General features: G+C 43.3%; 1 protein-coding gene across 1 annotated transcript; it reads right to left on the minus strand.

The window, feature by feature from the left end:
• Window positions 1-14,700: 14,700 nt before the first annotated feature.
• LOC140204347 (protein EOLA1) lies at window positions 14,701-22,577 on the minus strand. The gene is made up of 3 exons (XM_072270998.1): window positions 22,449-22,577; window positions 19,372-19,691; window positions 14,701-16,958 (listed from the first exon to the last, which is right to left on the minus strand). Exons 2-3 carry the CDS (start codon window positions 19,622-19,624, stop codon window positions 16,750-16,752), a joined length of 462 nt encoding a protein of 153 aa, XP_072127099.1. The 5' UTR covers window positions 19,625-19,691; window positions 22,449-22,577; the 3' UTR covers window positions 14,701-16,749.
• Window positions 22,578-22,917: the final 340 nt, after the last annotated feature.

Below are 22,917 nucleotides of genomic sequence, written 5' to 3' on the forward strand. Positions count from 1 at the left end.
GTTTGAACTGTGCCTAGCCACACAGTCAGTGTCGAGAGAGAGAAGCAGTAATCTACGCACACATCCTCGATGTGCACCATGTTCTGTGTCAGTGAGGAGGATAAATCTGTCACACGATATTCAGAAGATAAACACTTTTTCTTGCTTTGAAATTGGTATCGTTCATAAATCTTTCACCACGATGTAGCACAGACAAGTGTTAAGGTAACATTATGGTTAACCTGCTGGACTATTGTCCAGAGAGCTGGAATGTCGATCCGCAGATGTGAGTTCAAATCCCACCACGGCAGCAGGCAAATTTGAGCAATTAATTAAATGGTGACCATGAAAATCCATCTGGCTGTCTGACCTCTTTCAGAAAAGGCCAATCTGGTCTCTTTACTCTGTCTGACTTGCATGTGAATTCCATACTTACTGTTGCCGATGACGCTGAACTGCTCTCTGTAGCTATCAAGCATACCATAGAAACTATAAACCATAGAAACTACAGCACAGAAACAGGCCTTTTGGCCCTTCTTGGCTGTGCCAAACTATTTTCTGCCTAGTCCCACTGACCTGCACACGGACCATATCCCTCCATACACCTCCCATCCATGTATCTGTCCAATTTATTCTTAAATGTTAAAAAAAGAACCCGCATTTACCACCTCATCTGGCAGCTCATTCCATACTCCCACCACTCCCTGTGTGAAGAAGCCCCCCCTAATGTTCCCTTTAAACTTTTCCCCCCTCACCCTTAACCCATGTCCTCTGTTTTTTTTCTCCCCTTGCCTCAGTAGAAAAAGCCTGCTTGCATTCACTCTATCTATACCCATCATAATTTTATATACCTCTATCAAATCTCCCCTCATTCTTCTACGCTCCAGGGAATAAAGTCCTAACCTATTCAACCTTTCTCTGTAACTGAGTTTCTCAAGTCCCGGCAACATCCTTGTAAACCTTCTCTGCACTCTTTCAACCTTATTTATATCCTTCCTGTAATTTGGTGACCAAGACTGAACACAATACTCCAGATTTGGCCTCACCAATGCCTTATACAACCTCATCATAACATTCCAGCTCTTATACTCAATACTTTGATTAATAAAGGCCAATGTACCTAAAGCTCTCTTTACGACCCTATCTACCTGTGATGCCACTTTCAGGGAATTTTGTATCTGTATTCCCAGATCCCTCTGTTCCACTGCACTCCTCATACAATCAGTCCAAGAATTAATTAGGGCCAGCAATGCACATATTTTTAAAATAAATTAAAGCATCCAATAAACAACAGCCAGGTTAACACACACAAAATGCTGGAGGAATTCAGCAGATCAGGCGGGTAGCATCTATGGAGGGGAATAAACATTGGATGTTTCAGGCCGAGTCCCTCCATTGGGACTGGGAAGGAAGGGGGAAGAAGTAGGAAGTTAAAATATTCTGGCTGCTTCTCCCTTCCTTTCCAGCCTAGATGAAGGGTTTCAGTCCAAAACATCTACTGTTTATTCCTCTTCATAGATGCTGCCTGACCTGCTGAGTTCCTCCAGCATTTTGTGTGTGTCGTTCTGGATTTCCAGCATCTGCAGAATCTCTTATGTTTACATTAAAGGAAACCAATTGGTAAATTATTGTTAACAGACTATTCTCAGGCCTGCTGTACTGTTCTCAGTACTGAACCCAGTTTTGTGTTGGGGTCACGTGAGCATTTTCCATTGAACAAAAAGTAGGACATTAAACATAATACAATTGTGCCAGACTTCTTGTTATATGCAGAATCTTTAAGAATATTTTTATTTCAAAATAAACTTTATTCATAACGAAATAGATATTCAAAATGGAAAACATAAACAAAGGCAATTTTGCAGATGCTGAAAATCCAGAAAAAAAAATAAAGCATCCAGTGAGTGCCAGTTCTGTGTGGAAAAATGCCTTGTTAATGAAAGAAGTCAGAGGAGAATGGCCAGGTTGGTTCAAGCTGACAGGAAGGCGAAAGTAACGCAAATAACCACGTGTTACTACAGTGGCGGGCAGAAGACCATCTCAATGTACAGCATGTTGAACCTTGAGGTGGATGGGCTAGAGCAGCAGAAGACCATGAACATAAAGTGGCCTCTGAGCCTACAAAAGTTTCTGCTCCGGAACCCAAGTTCAAGAGATATGGGTGAATTTATTGTTTTAATTCTATTTTAGTGGAGCTGGAATGCAGCACAATTCACAAATTTAGCTGAGGCGCTGAGTTTAAATCCCCACTTTATCAGGTTGAGGAGGTACTGAATAAAGAAGCCACTAAGTGTATATCATAGCTGTTGTGTACTAGTCAGCCAGAGTGATGTCAACTTCAAAATACCCTTCAGCGCTGAGAATAGGATGATGTGTTAAGTGTGTCATACTGGGAACAAAGACACTGAGTCACCCACCAGAGCAGTAAATATGCAGACATCTCTCCACAAGCTCTACCAATGTTTCATTTTTAGTTATATACGCAATTATGGATGCTATTATTAAATCAGCTTCCATCGCCCTTCCAGGGAGTTAGTTTCAGGTCATTTAACATGCTCTGTCTAAATTAATATTCACGTGTCCTCTTTGGTTGTGTTTGTCAGTGAATCTGTAAGTTCTGATTAGCTCCCAAACTATCAATGCACATTTTCATTCATCACAAACACAAGAGACTCTGCAGATGCTAGAAATCCTGAGTAGCAAACACAGCAAGACTGCAGGAACTCAGCAAGTCAGGCATACCTATGGCAGGGTGGCATGGTAGTGTAGTGGTTAGCACAAGCCTTTACAGTATGGGTGACCCGGGTTTAATTTCCGCTGGTGCCTGTAAGGAGTTTGGACATTCTCCCCGTGACTGCGTGGGTTTTCTCCGGGTGCTCCGGTTTCCTCCCACAGTCCAAAGACATACTGGTTAGTAGGTTAGTTGGTCATTGTAAATTGTCCTGCGATTAGGCTAGGATTAAATCGAGGGATTGCTGGGCCTATTCCACGCTGCATCTCAATAAATAAACAAACAAACAAACAAACAGTCAATGTTTCAGGCTGAGATCCCTCATCAATTAAGTGTTTATTCCCCTCCATAGATGCTGCCTGACATTGAGTTCCTCAAGCATTCCAAACTTCTCAAAAGAAGATTTATGTTTATCAAGCCACTGCTCCCCACTATCCAGCCATGCTCTCTTCCATCAGCAAGCAAGCACACACAACTAGGTTCAGGAACAGTTACTATTCCTCAACCATCAAGCTCTTGGACCAGAGGGGATAACTTCACTCACCTCAAAACTGAACTTCCCACAAATTATGGACTCACTTTCAAGAACTCTTCATCTCATATTCATGATATTTATTGTTTATTTACTTATTATCAAATTTTCCTTTTGTATTTTTACATGGGTTGTTTGTCCGTCTTGTGTGTGGATTTTCATTGATTCTATTGTTTCTTTGTATCTACTGTGAATGTGTGCAAGAAATTGAATCTCGGGGTTGTATATAGTGACATATATACTTCGATAATAAATTTACTTTGAACTTTGAACATTCTAAAAGAAAAATATCACTGACCATTACACTGTAGGAGCAGAAATAGGCCATTCAGCCCATTAAGTCTGCTCTGCCATTCCATCATGGCTGATTTATTGTCCCTCAAGCCTAATCTCCTGCCTTCCCCTGTAACCTTTGATGTCCTTATTAATCAAGAACCGATCAAGAAGTTGTTGCTCTCTAGTCTTAAGTAAAATCTGTAAATGGGATCAGAAATATGATATAATGATTTCCTTCTTCTGGTAAATGATTTTATTCTGTTGTTTATTCCTCCTGGCTGTGCTACTGACAGTTGCTCATAAACTACTGCTGAGAAGATAGAACAGCAATCTGCTCTAAAGGCAATCAGCTCGGCTGGGCTGCAGGAGATGTGTGAGAGTGCCCACAAACTGTGAATTTCACTTCAAAAAGGACCAGGTCGGTGTACAAAGGAGTACTCACAACACAACATACTCCCTCCTTGAAAATAATGTCAAAATCAAGGCACTCAAGGGAAACACATACTTCAGACGGAAGTTGTAGTTGCTGTCACACACAGTGCTGGAGGAAATCAGCAGGTCAGACAGCATCCATGAACAGGAATAAAGACCATTAGACATAGGAGCAGAATTAGGCCATTCGGCCCATTGAGTCTGCTCCGCCATTCCATTATGGCTGATTTATTATCCCTCTCAACTCCATTCTCCTGCCTTCTCCCCATAATCTTTGGCACCTTTACTAATTGAGAACCTGTCAACCTCTGCTTTAAATACACTCAGTGACTTGGCTTCCACAGCTGTCTGCGGCAATTAATTCCACAGATTCATCACCCTCGGGCTGAAGAAATTTTTCCTCATCAGGGCATGCCCCTTTCTCACTGTTACCATCAGGCAGGAGATACAGAAACCTGAAGGCACACACTCAGCGATTCAGGAATAGCTTCTTCCCCTCTGCCATCTGACTCCTGAATGGACTTTGAAGTTTCAGACACTACCTCACTTTTTTTTAATATGCAGTATTTCTGTTTTTGCACTTTTTAAATAATCTATTCAATATACATAATTGATTTACCTGTTTATTTATTATTATGTTTTATTTTATTTATTTTCTCTCTCTGCTAGATTATGTATTGCATTGAACCGCTGCTGCTAAGTTAACAAATTTCACGTCACGTGCCGGTGATAATAAACCTGATTCTGATTCTCATCTCTGTTCTAAAAAGATGTCCTTGTATTCTGAGGCTGTGTGCTCTGATCTTAGATCCCCCCCCACTATATGAAGCATTATTACCACATCCACTCTGTCTAGACTAGGGAATCCCAACCTTTTCATGTCATGTAGCCTGACCATTAAATAAGGAGTGCGCGAACTCCAGGTTGGGAACCCCTGATCGAGGCCATTCAATATCTGACAGGCTTCAATGAGGTCACTTTCATTCTTCCATACTCCAGTGAGTACAGTTCTTCGCCCAAAACGTTGACTGTTTATTCCTCTCCATAGATGCCGCCTGACCTGCTGAGTTCCTCTAGCATTTTTGTGTGCCTTGTTCTGGATTCCAGCATCTGCAGAATCTCAGTCGCTGTGTTTCAGTGTGTTGTGTCTTAATATAAATGTGTCAGTGAGAGGGGAGAAGGAATGACTCAGTACGGACAGTTTTAGCTTTAGTTTCAGTCCAAATGAGATATGTTCAGTTTTCTTACATGCCCCCCGTTCCAGGACAATGATGGTGACCTATACAGCTGATTCCTGGGTCATTGCTCCTGTTAGGGATTACCCTTTCCTGTTTGTGTGTTACCTTCATGCTCTGCTAATGGAAATCCAGGGAATGCAGAACAGATGATATGCTCCTACCCTGCACCATGGATTGAGTCCACACTAGTGAGCAAGCTCGTTCCGTGCCACAGGTTGTGCCGTGAGGGTTTATTTTTGGTCATGTGGCCCATTGAGTCTGCTCTGCTATTCCATCATGGCTGGAGAATTGGGTTCAGAGAGATAATAAATCAGCCATTACAGAACAGCAGAGCAGACCCAATGGTACAAGTAGCCTAATTCTGCTCCTCTGTATAATGGTCTTATCCCTTTCAATCCTATTCTATCTTCTACCTATAACCTTTGACACCCTTACTAATTCAGAACCTATCAACCTGCGCTTTAAATTTACCCAATGACTTGGCCTCCACAGCCGTCTGGCAATAAATTCTATAGATTCGCTACTCCCTGGCTAAAGAAATTCTTCCTCATCTGTTCAAAATGGATGTCCCTCTATTCTGGGGCTGTGCCCTCTGGTCCTAGACTCCATCAATATAGGAAACATCCTGTCCACATTCACTCTATCACAGCCTTTTCCCTGTATCCTTTGACACCCTTATTAATCAAGAACCCAACAACCTCCCCTTTAAATATACCCAACGAACCGTTGCATGTTCTCTGTCCTATGTAAATATGGGTGGTCATCAGTCAAATGAAGTTTGCCAAGGAAGGAAGTAAAGGCAACACTTCTGTCTACCAAAACTGAATGTGTCAAGGATAAATTGCTACATTGGTATTCCTTTTACACTGCTACATACAGCTATGTAACAGATCTCTCATGTGCTTCTGAATAGTTCATCCATCCAAGTTTCACAATCAGCAGTGTATTCGTTACTACAGCTACATAAGGCCAAATGCAATGTTAGCCTTCATCTCGAAGGGATAGAATATTAAAGCAAGGATGTAATGCTGAGGCTTTACAAGGCATTGGTCACACCCACACTTTTAGAGTATGGTGAACAGTTTTGGGCCCCTTATTAAAGAAAAGATGCGCTTGCATTGGGAAGGATCTAAAGGAGGTTCATGAGAAAGATGTCAGGAACGAAAGGGTTAATGTATGATGAACGTTTGATGGCTCTGTGCCTGTACCCACTGGAGTTTGGAAAAATGAGGGGGGGGGGATCTCATTGAAACCTATTGAATATTGAAGGGCCTAGATAGAGTGGACGTGGAGAGGATGTTTTCTATATTGGGGGAGTCTAGGACCAGAGGGCACTGCCTCAGAATACAAAGACATCCCTTTAGAACCAAGACAAGAAGGATTTTCTTATCCAGAGGGTGCTGACTCTGTGGAATCCATTACCACAGCTAGCTGTGGAGGCCAAGTCATTGGGTATACCTAAAGCAGAGGTTGATATGTTCTTGTTCAGTAAGGGGTTCAAAGGTTACGGGGAGAAGGCAGGAGAATGAGGTTGAGGGGAAAGATAAATTAGCCATGATGGAATGGCAGAACAGGCTTGATGGGCTGAATGGCTTAATTCTGCTCCTATGTTTTATGGTGTAATATTTTAGTTCAATGACTTTCCATTGTCTCCATGTCATTATTTTCTGTTTTTACTTCCTTTAATGTCTTGTTTATTGACTGAGAAAACCTGCCCATTATTCACTGAGATTTACTTTTCGTTCTCCAGGTAAGATCCCTCCCCAACCCCCAGCAGGCACTCACGCACACCACAGGGTCAGGTCTTTGCAGAGAGCTCATGAATCTCAAGAAGTTAGCACTCAAGAATGACTTGATAGAGATGTACAAGATTATGAGAGCAACAGATAGAGTGCATAGCCAGGGTAGCAACAGCCAATACTAGAAGACATCAACTTAAGGTGAGTGGAGGTAAATTTAGGGGAGATGTCAGAAGTGATTTTTATACACAAAGAGTGGTAGGTGCCTGGGGTGGTGGTCAGAGGTTGATGTAACAGGGACATTTAAGAGATCTTATATAGGTGCACGTATGTAAGAAAAATGAAGGGTTATGGACTTTGTAGGAGGGAAGGGTTAGATTCATAGTGGAGTAGGTTTATGTAGTCAGCGCAACATTGTGGGCTGAAGGACCCGTACTGTACTTAAAGGTGTAGAAATTAGCTTTATTTGTCATGTGTATATCGAAACATACAGTGAAATGCATCATTTGCATCAACAGCCAACATAGTCCGAGGACATGCTGGGGGCAGCCCGCAAGTGTCGCCATGCTTCCAGCCTCAACATAGCAGGCCCACAGCTTGCTAACCCTGACCTTTGGAATGTGGGGGGAAATCCGGAGCGGCTGGAAGAAACCCACATGGTGACGGGGAGAATGAACAAACTCCATACAGACTATGGCGTAAATTGAACCCAGGTTGCTGGTACTGTAAAACGTTACACTAGCTGCCATGCTACTGTGCAGCCCTTAAGGCTGATTTATACTTGTGCGTACTAGCTTACACTGCAGTCTACACAAGTGGGCTACGCCGTTGTGAGCATTGATACTTGTGCGTTGGTGTGTCTGCGTCGCTCTGCAATTCACTGCCAAAACGCTAGTAGGCGGTGGGGTTTCTATGCCACTGCATTGAGCTTCTTCATGTTGAAACTGAAGGAGGGTGAATTTTCTGTGCTTGTCCGGCCACTGAAAGACATGGATGAGGAAATGCATTTCAAATATTTTCGGATGCCCGCAGGTAGATTTGACGATTTGGTTCATCGTCTCCAACCGTTTATTTCGCATCAGTGTGCGCACAGTATACTCAGAGACTGGCAATCACCATTCAAGATTTAGCTTCAGGTGGAAGTCAACAGGCTGTAGCAGCTAGCTACAAACTGGCGTCAAGCACAGGGTCCCCCGTAATCTCAGAGGTCTGTAAAGCTTTATGGAAAGCATTGCAGCCAGAGTTCCTTTCCTGCCCTTCAGTCGCCCAATGGGAAGCTACTGCAGTGTAGGAGGAAATTCAATGCTACCAAGCGGACCAATCACAGTTGTTGCGGTCTGCGTCGCCGCGATGCGTAGTTACATTTTGGGAGAGGTGTGCATTAGGCTACGGTGTAGGGTTCGGCGTAGAGTATAGTGTAGGGTACGCTGCTACGCTGTACTTACGGTATACATTTGACACATAAGTATAAATCAGCCTTTACTGTTCAATATTCAAAAAATTGACACCACCAAATGTTCCCGTCAACGGGGAAAGTCCAAGGAGCAATGTCTAACTGAGTCTTTGTTTCAGCAGCTTCATATGGGATGTTGGGATAACATAGCCACAGGAATTTCTTACTCAGAAATATGAAGATTAACAGGATATTGAGTTACTGCAGGAAAGTGTCACAGAAATAAATATGACTATTACCTTATTGAATGGAAATGCAGGTACAAGGGTTTCTACTACTTATGTTCTTCAAAGTTCAAAATAAATTTATTATCAAAATACATATATGTCATCATATACAACTCTTAGAGTTTCATTTTCTTGTGGGCATACTCAATAATTGTATTGGTCTCTACCAATCATTTGGATTCATCAGATGCGTGGAGAGGGGGAGCTTGCTACACCGGGCAACAGCTTATTCTCCAGATCGTACTGCCCTGGCTTGCCTATCTACAGCTAGAATGCAACATCCATGGTCGACCCTGGCCAGCCGAGGCCTCAGATACTCAATAAATCCATAGTAGAATATGTACTTTTCTATGTTCTATAACCATAATAGAATTAAAGAAAGACCGCACCAACTTGGGCTTTCAAACATTGTGCAAAAGACAGCAAGCTGTGCAAACACAAAAAGAAAGAAATGACAATAAATAACCAAGCAATAAATATTGGGGACATAAGATGAAGACTCCTTGAAAGTGAGTCCATTGGTTGTGGGAACATTTCAATGACGGGGCAAGTGAAGTTGGTTCAAGAGCCTGATGTTTGAGGAATAATAACTGTTCCTGAACCCGGTGGTGAGAGTGCTGATGCACCTGTACCTTCTTCCTGATGGCTTGTTAGTTGTGGTAAGATTTTGTTAGAAATTTCAGAGTTTAAGGTTTAGCAATCAATGCTGCTCAGGACGCCAGGGTGAGAAGAGTGCAGATATTTTAGAGGCCCGGAGGAGATTCCAAGCTCTAGCAAGGGCTAAGGGCATGGTGGCATTGAAAAGGATTAATCATATTGCAGTTCTGGGATCATGGCAGGCACATTGCCTATTGTGTTTCCAATGTTACCTTGACTAATCTATAAACATGATTGAAAACCTCTTTGGGACGTTGTTTTAAATGCTATGTAAGGGGGCTTCCACTTTTATGTTACTGCGGAGGCTAATTAAAATGGCGTCTTTGTTATGTTAATGTGGGGAATGCGGCTTTGTTGTATTAAACATTGAGAGAGTTTGCGCTAGCAGCTTACTTTGGTTTAGAGGGTGATAAGAGAGTGCTATTAACCAATTGGGATAGTTGTTATGGTTTTGGTGTATTTGAGGATACCGTATGCGCGGGGTTTTGGGGCAGAAGGCGGCAGAGCGAGACAGAGGATGGACCAGGTGCTGTGATGTCCGCTAATGGGGTCGGACCCCAAGGAGCGCGTTCGGCGAGGAGATGGAGATGGACTCGTGTGGAGCGTCTGGTCGACCACCATGGTTGGTCCCAGGCGGCCGGTCGAGGTGGTCCGAGGGGTCGCAGGGTGAAGAAGAAGGTCCTTGAGCTCCAACTGTTTGTGCACGAAGAGATTGAACTTTGATAAGTGCGGCGCCTTTTATTTTCCTTTTATATTTTATTCTCTCTTAATTATATAGTTCCAGTAATATCTATAAACTGTAAATCATTTAATTGCATCTGGTGTATTGTCTGTTATTTAGGCGGGGTGGGGTACCTCACACAGCATCCACACAAACAAATTATCCAGTTTGGCGGGGCCCAGGCTGTTTCCCTAGACGACAGCGAGCCCAGCGACCCTGAGGGTGGCCGGGGGTGGGGGGCTACTCTATATATTTTATCTGGGATTCACTGATCTCTTTGACTAAGTATTGACTATAGGGTGCAGAGGAGATTTACTAAGATGCTGCCCAGACTAGAGGATACGTCTTATGGTTGAGCAAACTAGGGCTTTTCTTTTTGGAGTGAAGGAGGATGAGAAGTGACTTGACAGACGTGTACACAAAGATAAGAGGCATAGATTGAGTAGCATTCAGAATTCTTCCCAGAGCAGAAACAGCTGGTACAAAGGGGCACAATTTTAAGGTGATTGCTGGAAAGTAGAGGGGGGGATGTCAGAGGTTAAGTTCTTTACACAGAGAATACAGAATGCATGGAAAACACTGGCAGGGGTGGTGGTAGAGGCAGAGACATTAGGGGCATTTAAGAAACTTAGATGATAGGAAAATGGAGAGTTATGTCAGAGGGGAGCGTTAGATTGATCTTAGAGTAGGTTATAATGTTGACACAATATTGTGAATCAAAGGGTCTGCACTGTGCTGTAATAGTCTATGTTCTACGTATGGAAATAAATCCATTTTTAAGAATACAGCAATCAGGCTTCCTCTTCTTTTTGTCTGTTCATTTTCATGTGAGATGCAGATTTCAGCTCACACTGCAGTATTGAATAACAGGGAGGCAATCAGAATGACTGCACCAGTGAACCCAGTCAGGTAGCAGTAGGAACATTAAGAGTTATCATGGTATTCGGTGATTTCTACACGCTGGGTAATGAACTGGAATAGTACTTTATGGTGCTCTAAATTGCTACATATTTTGGTGCTACAGATTTCATTTGGCTTTACTCATACATGCAATAAGGTCCTTATTAGCTTCCTTCCAGTTTTATTCTTCCTGCTCATCCTTTATACTGCTATATTTGCTCAGCCTGTGTCACAGGATCAAAGCTTTTAATAACATTATCCCACACTCACTACCACGGAACACATTGACTGTGGCTTTCCCCTCCTCCTTTTTAGCACAAGGTGCACAGAACCGTAACTTACCCTCAAGATCCCCACTTCCCATTTAATTACATTTTCCTTCCTCCTTGTTTAATATAGAATTAATGCCTTATTCTGGCTTCTTCCCCTTCCTTTCCAGTCCTGTTGAAGTGCCTTGGACCAAAGCATTGTCTCTTTAATCCCCATCCTTCACAGATGCTGCCTGAACTGCTGGTTCCTCCAGCATTTTCAAAGTTCAATGTAAACTTATTATCAAAGTACACATACACCACCATATCCAACCCTGAGATTCACTTACTTGTGGGCATACTCAATAAATACATAATAGAGTAATAACCATAACAGAATGAAGGAAACACCACACCAACTTGGGCTTTCAACCAGAGTGCAAATACTGGAAATTTTGTATTTTCTTTTTGAAAATACAAAAAGAAAGACGTAATACTAATAAATATTGTGGACATGCGATGAAGAATCCTTGAAAGTAAGTCCATAGGTTGCGGGAAGATTTCAATGATGGGGCAAGTGAAATTGAGTGGAGTTATTGCCTTTGGTTCAATAGTCTGATGGTTGAGAGCTAATAACTGTATATTTGTGTTGGGTCTGGGTTTCCAGTATCTGCAGAATCCCTTGTGTTATTGATACCTTCCTTTCACTTTGTCAATGTGGAGCAGACCAAGTTAATCATGTTGCTCTTATACCACTAGTCTAAGTGGAATTTCAAATTGCCTTACTGATCTCATTAATGAGGTATTGGAAACAAATCCTTCATTCTTCAATAATTTATGCTAATGCACTTAAATTTGTCTATTTCTATTATGGGCAGTCTTGTATTGATTTGAATCACCTGCTTTTATGCTGTCTCCCTCAACAACTCATTTATTGTGCAATGCCATATCATTGCAAAGAGCATTAATAATTGTTTGATGCTAGCTAAGCTACAGCTCTGGAAACAGATTTGGGTAGCCTTATTGTTTCAGGTCTTATCAGGATTGATTGGTGAGGCTGTGGACTCGATTTGGAGGACTTTCAGCTTCATGTTGCATGTGTTACTTGGATTCCGGTTTCTCTTGTATCTTTGCTAATTTTGAGCGGTTTGGTCGGGGCGATTGATGCAGACTGGGGCGCTTTGGCAAAGCCCGGCCCTGCAGCCTGCATTGGGTGGCAGTGTGGCACTGAACCAAACACTACTCGTTAGATGCTTGATATTCTTTGTGTTGCTCACTTGCATTTTGCCATTTGCACAATTTGTTCCTTTTTAGCGTGTTGGTGCTTGATATTTTTTTGAATAGGTTCCATGGTGTTTCTTTGTTTCATGGCTGCCTGTGGGAGGACAAATCTCAGAGTTCTATTCTGCATACATACTTTGATCATAAATGTACTTCAAATCTTGAATCTTTAGTGGTGTTGGAACAGAACACAATTCACAACTTCAGATGGACATATAGCTGTGGTGCTGAGCTTAAATCCACATGAATCCACATTGAAGAGGGTTCTTACTGAAACTTAACAAGTAAAATATTGAAAGGACTAGATAGAGTAGATGTGCAGAGGATGTTCCCGATAGCGGGAGAATCTAGGACTGGATGGCAGAACCTTGGAGTATAAGGGTGTCTCTTTAGAACACGGATGAGGAGGACTTTCTTTAGCCACAGGGTGGTGAATCTGTGGAATTCATTGCCACAGACAGCTGTGGAGGACAAGTCATTGGGTGTATTTAAAGAAAAAGTTGATATGTTCTTGATTAGATCAGGGCGTCAAAGGTTATGGGGAGAAGACAGGAAAATGGGGTTGAGAAGGTTAATGCTCAGCCAAAATGAAATGGGGAGGGAGACTTGATGGGCTGAATGACCTAATTTAGCTCCTAATTCTTGTGGTGTTATTGACACTTTTTAAAATTTCAAGATATACTTTATTTAAAAATAAAATTATATACAATAAACCATTCAATGACTCTCAATCCTTTACATACATTTCCCGTATGGTCTCTAGATATCCATACTTTTGGCCACCCACGTGGCACTCCGTTGGTTCACCTTACCACAACATTGTTGAGGGGTATACTCCCTGTCACCGGACCCCTCCCACTCCCGCAGGAGAAGAACTCTAATCTGTGGTCCTTTCCCACTGGACCCTTGTGGTGGCTGCACCGAGTTTCAGTGCGTCCCTCAGCACGTACTCCTGCAGCCGAGAATGTGCCAGTCGGCAGCATTCTCCCACGGACTTCTCCATGTGCTGGCAGATCATCAAGTTTTGGGCCGACCAAAGCGTGCCTTTCACCGAGTTGATGATCTGCCAGCAGCACCGGATGTTGGTCTCCGTGTGCGTCCCCGGGAACAGCCCGTAGATCAGAGAGTCCTCTGTTACGCAGCTGCTGGGGATGAAACGTGACACTAGCCCATCCATCCTCCTCCACACCCTCTCTGCAAACTGACAGTGTGCAAAGAGGTGGGTCACAGACTCCTCCTCATTGCAGTCCTCCTGTGGGCAGTGGGGTGTGGAGACGACGTTCCAGGCGTACAGGAGGGATCTGATGGGGAGGGCTCCTCTCACTGCCAGCCAGGCGAGGTCCTGGTGCCTGTTGGTGAGGTCTGGCGATGAAGCATTTTGCCAGATGAACTGGACAGTCTGCTCAGGGAACCACCCCACTGTGTCCATCACGTCCTTCTCCTGCAGTGTCTGCAGGACATTATATGCCAATCACTGCCTGATGGCCCTGTGGCCAAAGGCATTCTCCCGGAAGAACTTTCCTACGAAGGACAGGTATGGCAGCAACGACCAGCTGACTGGGGCGTTGCGCGGGAGTGAGGCCAGACCCATCCTTCGTAGCCAGGGTGACAGGTTGAACCTGGGCACATAGTGGTACTTGGTGCCCACATATCTGGGTTCTACACACAACCTGATGCAGCCACACACAAAGCTGGCCATCAGGGTGAGGGTGACACTGGGGATGTTCTTGCCCCCATTTTCCAGGGCCTTGTGCATGACGGCCCGTCTGACCCTCTCCATCTTGGATCTCCAGACAAATCTGAAGACAGCCCGGGTGATTTCCGAGCTGTAGGAGCGGGGGACGGGCCACACCTGCGCCAAGTACAGCAGCCCTGACAGCACCTCACACCTGATGACCAGGTTCTTGCCCGTTATCGATAGGGAGCGCCCTCCCCACAGTCCCAGTTTCTGTTTCACCTTGGCAGTCCCCTCCTGCCAGTTCTTGTTGCACGCCTCGGCCCCTCCGAACCAGATCCCCAACACCTTCACATGGTCAGACCTGATGGTGAAGGGGACACTGGATCAGTCGGGCCAGTTGCCGAAGAGCATGGCTTCGCTCTTCGCGCGGTTGACCCTGGCCCCCGACACTAGCTCGAACTGTTCACAGATGCTGATCAGCCTGCAAACTGACCTCGGATCAGAGAAGCTCCTAATTGTTGTGGTGTTATTGACAGTTCTGTCACACTTTACCCTCTAATAGACACAGAGTTCCTTCCCCTCTCCCCCTTCCTTCCTCCCTCTCTCCTCCCTCTGCATCTAAACATCATGTAGTTAGAATCGCATATTGGCTGCTTTGAAAGTGCAAAGCTAGCTAAGACTTGTGCATAAACATACCCACGTCTCTTTGTTTTTGCATCTCCTTTTAAATTGTGCCACTTACCCTATGTAGGTTATCCTCTGTTACCCTTAAGTACTAGAATATTTCACATCTTTCTGCTTTGGATTTTAGCTCTGATGTGCTTGCTCATCAGAATCAGGTTCATTATTCACTGAGACATGGAACATTGTTAAATTTGTTGTTGTGCCATGGTAGTACAGTGCAGTACATGAAAAATATAATAAGTTACAAAAAAGAAATATTAAAAACAAAGAGCGAAAAAAAAAGAACAAACTAGTGAGGTAGTGGTCATAGTTCATGGACCATTCATAAATCTGATGGCAGAGGGAAGAAAAAGTTCCCACAACATCGAATACGGGTCTTCAGGCTCCTGTAGCTTCTCTTTGATGATAGCAGTTGAAGGCATTTCCCAGATGGTAGGCACCCTTAACGATGGGTACTGCTTCTTGAGCCACCACCTTCTGATGATGGTGTGCCCATGACGATAGTGCCCATTTTACTAACCTTACTGTTTACCTTGTTGCACATTATAGAGTCATACAGCAAGAAAACAGGCCCTTTGCCCAACTAGTCCATGGCAACCAAGCTGCATTTAGCCTGTATCTCCTTAAATCTTTCCTATCCATACATCTATCCAAACAATTTTAAGTGTTCTTAATGTGCCTGCCTCAACCATCTCATTCCACCTACTGACTACTCTGGGTGACAAAGGAGGTCCTCCGGTTTCTATTTTAATCTGGACTGACAAAGGGTCTCAGCCCGAAACGTCAACTGTTGATTCCTTTCCATAGACCTGCTGGCTTCCGCCAGCGTTCTGTGTGTGTTGCTACGCCATTGCTTTTATAAAATTAATAATTTACTATTTCAGTCAGTCAGGACACGCCCTGTTCTCACTGTTACTGTCAGGAAGGAGGTACAGGAACCCTATAGCACAAACTCAGTGATTCAGGAACAGCTTCTCCCCTCTGCCATCTGACTTCTGAATGGACATTGAACCCATGAATACCACCTCACTCATTTTTACTTACGCACCACTCATTTAATTTAACTATTTTATATGTATAATTACTGAAATTCATGGGTTTTTTTCTATTATTATGTATTGCATTGAACTGCTGCCACAAAGACGACAAATTTCACAACATATGCCAGTGATATTAAATCTGATTTTGAAAGAAAAAAATTAGCAGTAACCACAAATGATTATTATACAGTAGAATAGCACAATAAACTAACTTTTTACATAATTTATGTAGTTCATACAGTAAGATTTTAATGATTATGTTTTGCAATTACTTTCCACATAGTGCATAAAATAGCAACATGACATAAATCAGACAAATAAACGCATTATATTCAGGGGAAGCCAGTCCTGGACATTGATATCCATCTTATTATTTAATGATTATTTATGTATTTATTTGTAGTCATTGTTATGTGCCATGTTGTATTGTGTAGGTGATCATGATCACGACTGTTCCTGGCAAATGGTTCCACAGAAGTGGTTTGCCATTGCCTTCTTCTGAGCAGTGTCGTTACAAGACGGGTGACCCCAGCCATTATAAATTCTCTTTGGAGAGTCAGTGGTCACATAACCAGGACTTGTGATCTGCACCAACCGCTCATACGACCATCCACCACCTACTCCCATGGCTTTACATTGACCCTGATTGGGGAACTAAGCAGGTGCTACACCTTGTCCAAGGGTGACCTGCAGGCTAGCGGCGGGAAGGAGCATCTCATCCCTCTTTTGGTAAAGATGCACCTCCGCCCCGCCTTGCAATATTATTTGTGGAAATATTACCTTATGTGTTGTGTGTCTGAGTTATATGTACTGTATTATGTACCTTGGTCTGGAGAAACGTTGTTTTGTTTGGCGGTATGAAAGACAATAAGCTTGGACTTGTTATGTTCCTCCTTTATAACTCGGTCTAATTTTACTCGATGTCAATGACAGTCATGGGATCAGCTCATCAGGGATATCCACCATCCACACATCTTTGTGTCCCCTGGCTGGGATTGGCTCATGAAGCCACCGCGGGTTGGACAAAGTGGTGAGATATTTCAGCTCCAGCTCGTGCAGAACAGCTCTTTTTTCCAACTCCTTCATCTTCTCAGGGTCTGAACCACTCGGGCATTGCCAGGTGTCTCCAACGTCGACTAACCCTGCAGCACATACACAGGAGTTATGTTCTGAACAATGGTGAAGAACATCTGATGGTTTTTAGCGTTTTTATGAGGGAGGACGCATCACATTCAAGGAAAGCTACTTGCAACAGTCTTTTCAAACCCACAGAAATGTTTGTGTGGTTCATTCTCTGAATTGGATCCTAGCTATTCTCCAATGAAATCGCTCAGCTCAACTAGAGTGACCTGGTAGCATAATGGTTAGCACAACACCCTTCCAGTGTTCAGACCACAAACACAAGAAATTCTGCAGATGCTGGAAATCCAAGCAATACATACAAAGTCTGGAGGAACTCAGCAGGCCAGGCAACACCTAGGGAAGCGAGTAAACAGTCGCTGTGTCGGGCCGAGACCCTTCAACAGAATGCATTGTGAAGGTCTTGGCCTGAGATGTCAACCGTTTACTGTATTCCATCAATGCTGCCTGGCCTGTTGAATTCCTCCAGCATTTTGTGTGCGTTGCTTGGAGTTCAGAGTTCAATTCGGGTGCCTTCCTGTAAGTAGTCTCTGTACGTCCTCTGGGTCCTCCCACAGTCCAGAGGCGGACTGTGATCAATGGTGAGTGAAGATGTCCACGCTGGTTCAGGAGCCTGATGGCTGAAGGGTGATAACTATTCCTGAACTTGGTGGTGTGGGACCTAAGGCTTCCGTACCTCCTTCCCGATGGCGGCAGTGAGAAGAGCACGCGGCCAGGGTGGTGGGTGCTGCTTTCTTGTGGCAGCAGACAGGATACTCTCCACTGTGCATCTATAGACACAGGTATCTGTCAAAGTTTTAGATGACATGCCGGATCTGCGCAAACCTCTAAGAAGTAGAGGTGCTGCCGTGCCTTCCCTGTAATGGCACCCATGGCATTATACACTGTAAATGCAAGTCTTCCTCTAAAACCGGTGACCTGAGGTACAGGAGCCTGAAGACACACACTCATCGTTTTAGGAACAGCTCCTTCCCCTTCACCATCAGATTTCTGAACAGGCAAAGAACCAACCCATGAACACTACCTGAATATATTTGCTCTTTTTACACCATTTATTTAGTTTTATGCACTGTATATTTCTTATTGTAATTCAGAGTATATTTTATGCATTGCTCAGTACTGCTGCTGCAAAACAACAGACTTCACAATGTATGTTGTGATATTAAACCTGATTTGGATTCCTTTGCAGTACATGATGTAAAAAAATAGTTGACAACGTGAGAAGCAGAAGACAGAAGCAGAAAAACTGAGAGCCATAATTAAACTGTATTAAAACAACAATAGTATTTATCAGTACTAGTCTTTCTCAATTTAGACCACAAGACATAATTAGGCCATTCGGACAATCGAGTCTGCTCCGCCATTTCACCATGGCTGATTTCTCATCCTTCTCAACTCCATTCTCTGCCTTCTCCCCATTACCTTTGACACCCTTACTAATCAAGAACCCATCAATCTACATTTTAAATACACTCACTGAATTGGCCTCCACAATTGTCTGTGGCAATGAACTCCACCCTTTGGCTAAAGAGAGTCTTCTTCATCTCTGTTCTAAAGGGACATCCTTCTACTCTGAGGCTGTGCCCGCTCCTAGACTGCCCACTATATGAAACATCTTCTCCATGTCCACTACATCTTGGCCTTTCAAAATTCAATAATTTCAATAAGATCCCTCCTCATTCTTCTGAACTCCAGCAAGTACAGGCCCAGAGCCATCAAACGTTCTGCATATGTTGATGGGAAGGCTAGCATTTTGTTCAAGTGTCATTTACAGCTAATGATGGGATACAGATATAGACTCTATACTATAGAGGGAGAAATGTGTGGATAAGGTCATAAGCTGGTCCCTGGAATGCCGGCCACGACAGGAAATTGGCGCTACATAGGGAATTGATAGGAAAAGTGACCTTCTCCTCACACCTCAAGGTGAAGGATGAGTGGGGGAGATTAACTAGGTGGGCTATGGAAACCATTGAACGTTGCTACATAACCCGTGGGTTCACCATCAATTAAAGTGCATTTATTATTAAAGAATGTATAAATTATACAACCTTGAGCTTTGTTTACTTACAGACAGTCGCAAAGCAAGGGACCTGAAAGAACCCATTAAAAAAAAAATAAGACCAACCCCCAATACCCACAGAGAAAGAGGGAAAAAAAAAACAAATCATGCAAACAATAGAAGTCAGCAACAACAACAGCATTCCGAACCAAAATTGAATCCTTCGATCCAAATCCTTGGAGCAGCTCGGAGTAGAGCCAAAGGCTCAGTGTTCAGTTCATCATATTAGCAGGACAAGTCGTTGCAAAGTTTGCAGACGCGAAGCACAGCAGCCGGGGGGAGTCTGTGTTGCAGACCTGAACTAAACCAACACATAGACCTGAGCTAAATTTTATAGATGACTCTCGACTTACCTACAATCGCCCCTCTGCCAAACTTCTCTCCGTCCTGCAGCAGGTTTTGTATCTGGTGCTGGCTCATTCCCACTGTGTGAGTAAGGATGTCTTCCCATTCCGAGCCTTCCCAATCCTTGTATGCCACATGAACAGCCAGGGTGCAGCCCTGTAGCTCCGCCAGCAGAGGTCGCCAACGGGTCTCCACGGTCTTTACATTGTTTAATATCAGACCCGCATATGGTTGGCGGAAGGAGAGGCAACTCACTCTCATCGGGGGGCTTTGTTAACTGCTTCCAAAACAAAGGCGCAGCAAGAACAAACCAACTTCAGACCTCAATCTGCAAATAAGAAGACACAACATAGAATATACAAGGACTGAAGTTATGAAACATTGGCCTGGCTTCACCTGGAGTACTGTCAAGAATCATATTTACCATCATTGACATGAGACATCAAGTTTGTTGTTCTGTGACAGCAGTACCAAAATAGTATAAGTTACAAAAATAAAATAAATTGTGCAAAAAAAAAAGGAATAATAAGGTGTTATGTTTTGTAACTTCAAAGCATGAAACTAATTCAATGGAAGACACGGGAGTCTGAAAAGTGCGCCTGATTTTGTTTCTTTTAGCAAGTCACGCACTTATCACTCACATGCTAGCGTCATGACATTTGCAATTCATGTATTTTTACATAGAATCATAATGAGTTATATAAACCACAAAGAATGCCTAATCAAACAATAGATTTGCTCAAAAGATTACTCAAATATTAAACAGCCAACATAAGGTAGTGATCATGGGCTCATGCATCATTCCGAAATCTGATGGCAGAGGGGAAGAAGCTCTTCCTTGAGTGTGTCTTCAGGCTCCTGTACCTCCTCTCTGATGGAGGAGAGGGCATGCCCTGGATGATGAGGGCCCTTAATGATGGATGCTGCTTTCTTGAGGCACTAACCCTGGAAGATGTTCTCGAAGATGGGGTGGGGGTTTGTACCTGTGATGGAGCTGGCTGACTCTCCAACCCCTGCCAACTACTCTAGTTACCATGGTCACCTGATACAGTTACACAAGCACAAAAGGAATCCCTTTGGCTCAGGTGGACCACATTGGCCAAGATTTACATCAAAGCTAGTCCCATTTGCCCACACCTGGCCCTCATCCTTTCCTACTCATTTACTTATCCAACTGTCTTTTAAAAGTTATAAAGGGTACCAGCCTCAACCACTTCCTCCAGCAGCTTATTCCATGTAATGACTATCCTCTGCTTGAAAAAGCTGCCCCCTCAGGTTCCTATTAAGTCTCTCCCCTCTCGTTAAATCTGGATTTCTTGATTCCCCAACACTGGAGAATTGACGGAATACATTCACCCCAATTACAGTATACCCCTCAGGATTTTATACACCTCTACTTAACATCAGACAACAAATATTTTGCTTCCAGAATACTTTTGGGTGTATCTTATGTATTTTGGGCTGCTGATCATGAAAATCACCATGAAATTTCCCTGTCACGCATCATAAAAACTCACCTATACTTGTTATTTCAATTCATAATTCAAATCAATTAAAATGTTGCCTGAAAAGTTTTCTATCTTGTCCAGGCATGTCTGGGCATGCTTACATGCTGAATGCAGGATGGGTTTTAGAAAGGCTATGAATTTCCATGAAGGATTTCAAAAGTCAGGACCAACAGGCTCCGGGACAGCTTCTTCCACCAGGCCATCACACTGATTAATTCACGCTGATACAATTGTATTTCTATGCTATATTGACTGTCCTGTTGTACATACTGTTTATTACAAATTACTATAAATTTCACATTGCACATTTAGACACACACATAATAAAGATTTTTACTCCATGTATGTGAAGGATGTAAGAAATAAAGTCAATTTAAATCAACATTTGATACCAATGTTTCCCAGAATAACTGATGCCAAGATTAAGGAAGGCATTTTTGTTCATCCACAAAATCGAACAGGTCATCGAAGAACCTCTAGTGGGACTGGAGAAAATTGCATGGAAAGCATTCAAGGATGTTGATGAAAGTTTTCAGGGCAACTACAGAGCACCAAACTACATGCAACACACATCAAAGTTGCTGGTGAACACAGCAGGCCAGGCAGCATCTCTAGGAAGAGGTACAGTCGATGTTTCAGGCCGAGACCCTTCGTCAGGACTAACTGCATGCAGCTGGTTGACAACACGCTTCAAGCATACAAAACCACGAACGGCAGCATGTCACTAAAGATTAATTTTCTGTATTCCTATTTAGACATCTTCCCTGCAAATCTTAGCGCTGTCAGTGATGTGCATGGTGAAAGGTTTCACCAGGACATAATGGTCATGGAGAAAGGGTATCAGGGCAACTGGAATCCATCAATGCTGGCTGATTATTGTTGGATGCTGAAGTAAGAAGCCTCAGACACTGCGTACAAATGAAAATCATCAACATTTTTTAAGCTTACTTAACTATTGCAAAGCATCCAAACTGTTATACAATTAAACTCATTATATTTAATAAGTTAATTTCTTGTTTCTCCAAATTCCTACATAATAGTCTGAAATTTACTTGTGTTCAGTTTCATGCGGTCTAACATAAATAAAAAATAATTTCTGAGGAAGCAACACTTCCAAAACATTGTTATCTAGTGTAATCACTATAATGGGGCAATCAGAATTGAATGAAGTAGCCCAGATGAAGCCTAACCAGAGTTTTGTAAAGCTGCAAAACATATTTCTGAGTCTTGAACTCAATGCCTCGACATCTTTACCACCCTATCATCCCCTGGTATGGACGAGAACCACTCGATCCCTCGCCACATCAACTGTTAAGGGTCTCCTAAAGGCAAAGTGTTAGTTGTCCAAACACTTCAAGACAACGAGGCAGTATTACCCCTCAGATCTAATGAACATGAAAATAGATATTTATAATACGGTATGAAAAAGGGTTAAACATTATTGCAGCTTAGTAGAATTCTCAGTCACTACACAGGAAGCTTGAGGTCAAGCAAATGAATCCACAAATGAATTAGGTTTATTCTTTAGATTATTTGTCACAAGAAAAAAAATAACTTCACAGGAACTCCAAGCTGACCTTTCTCGGGGTTGGGTGCTTCAAGACCGTGCCTGTACAGGCTGCATTTCAAAAACCAGCAGAACCTCAGCCTGCCTTGCCTGGAACATCAACAGAGAATCTACTCTCCCTCACAAACAACCACAGCCTCCAAACTGGAGCAGGAAGTGCCAGGCCGAACTAATCCGCCATGCTAACATCGATTGCCCGGCAGGCTGAAGCAATCAAAAAGATGAATGGGCAGCGCTCAGAGCACGCCGGTGGAACACAGCAGGCCGGGCAGCATCTATGGAGGAGAGTGGACAGTCGACTTTTCGGGCCGAGATTGAAAAAGAAGGGAGTAGAAGCACGAGTAAGAAGGTGGGTGGCGGCGGGGGAGGGGAAGGAATACAATCTGGCAGGTGATGGGGGGAAAGCAGGCGAGAGGGAAGGGAGGATGAAGTAGGAAGATGTAAAGGGCTGAAGAATAAGGAATCTGATAGGAGAGGAG

Source organism: Mobula birostris, chromosome 10 (genome assembly GCF_030028105.1).
Source record: "Mobula birostris isolate sMobBir1 chromosome 10, sMobBir1.hap1, whole genome shotgun sequence".
NCBI lineage: Eukaryota > Metazoa > Chordata > Chondrichthyes > Myliobatiformes > Myliobatidae > Mobula > Mobula birostris.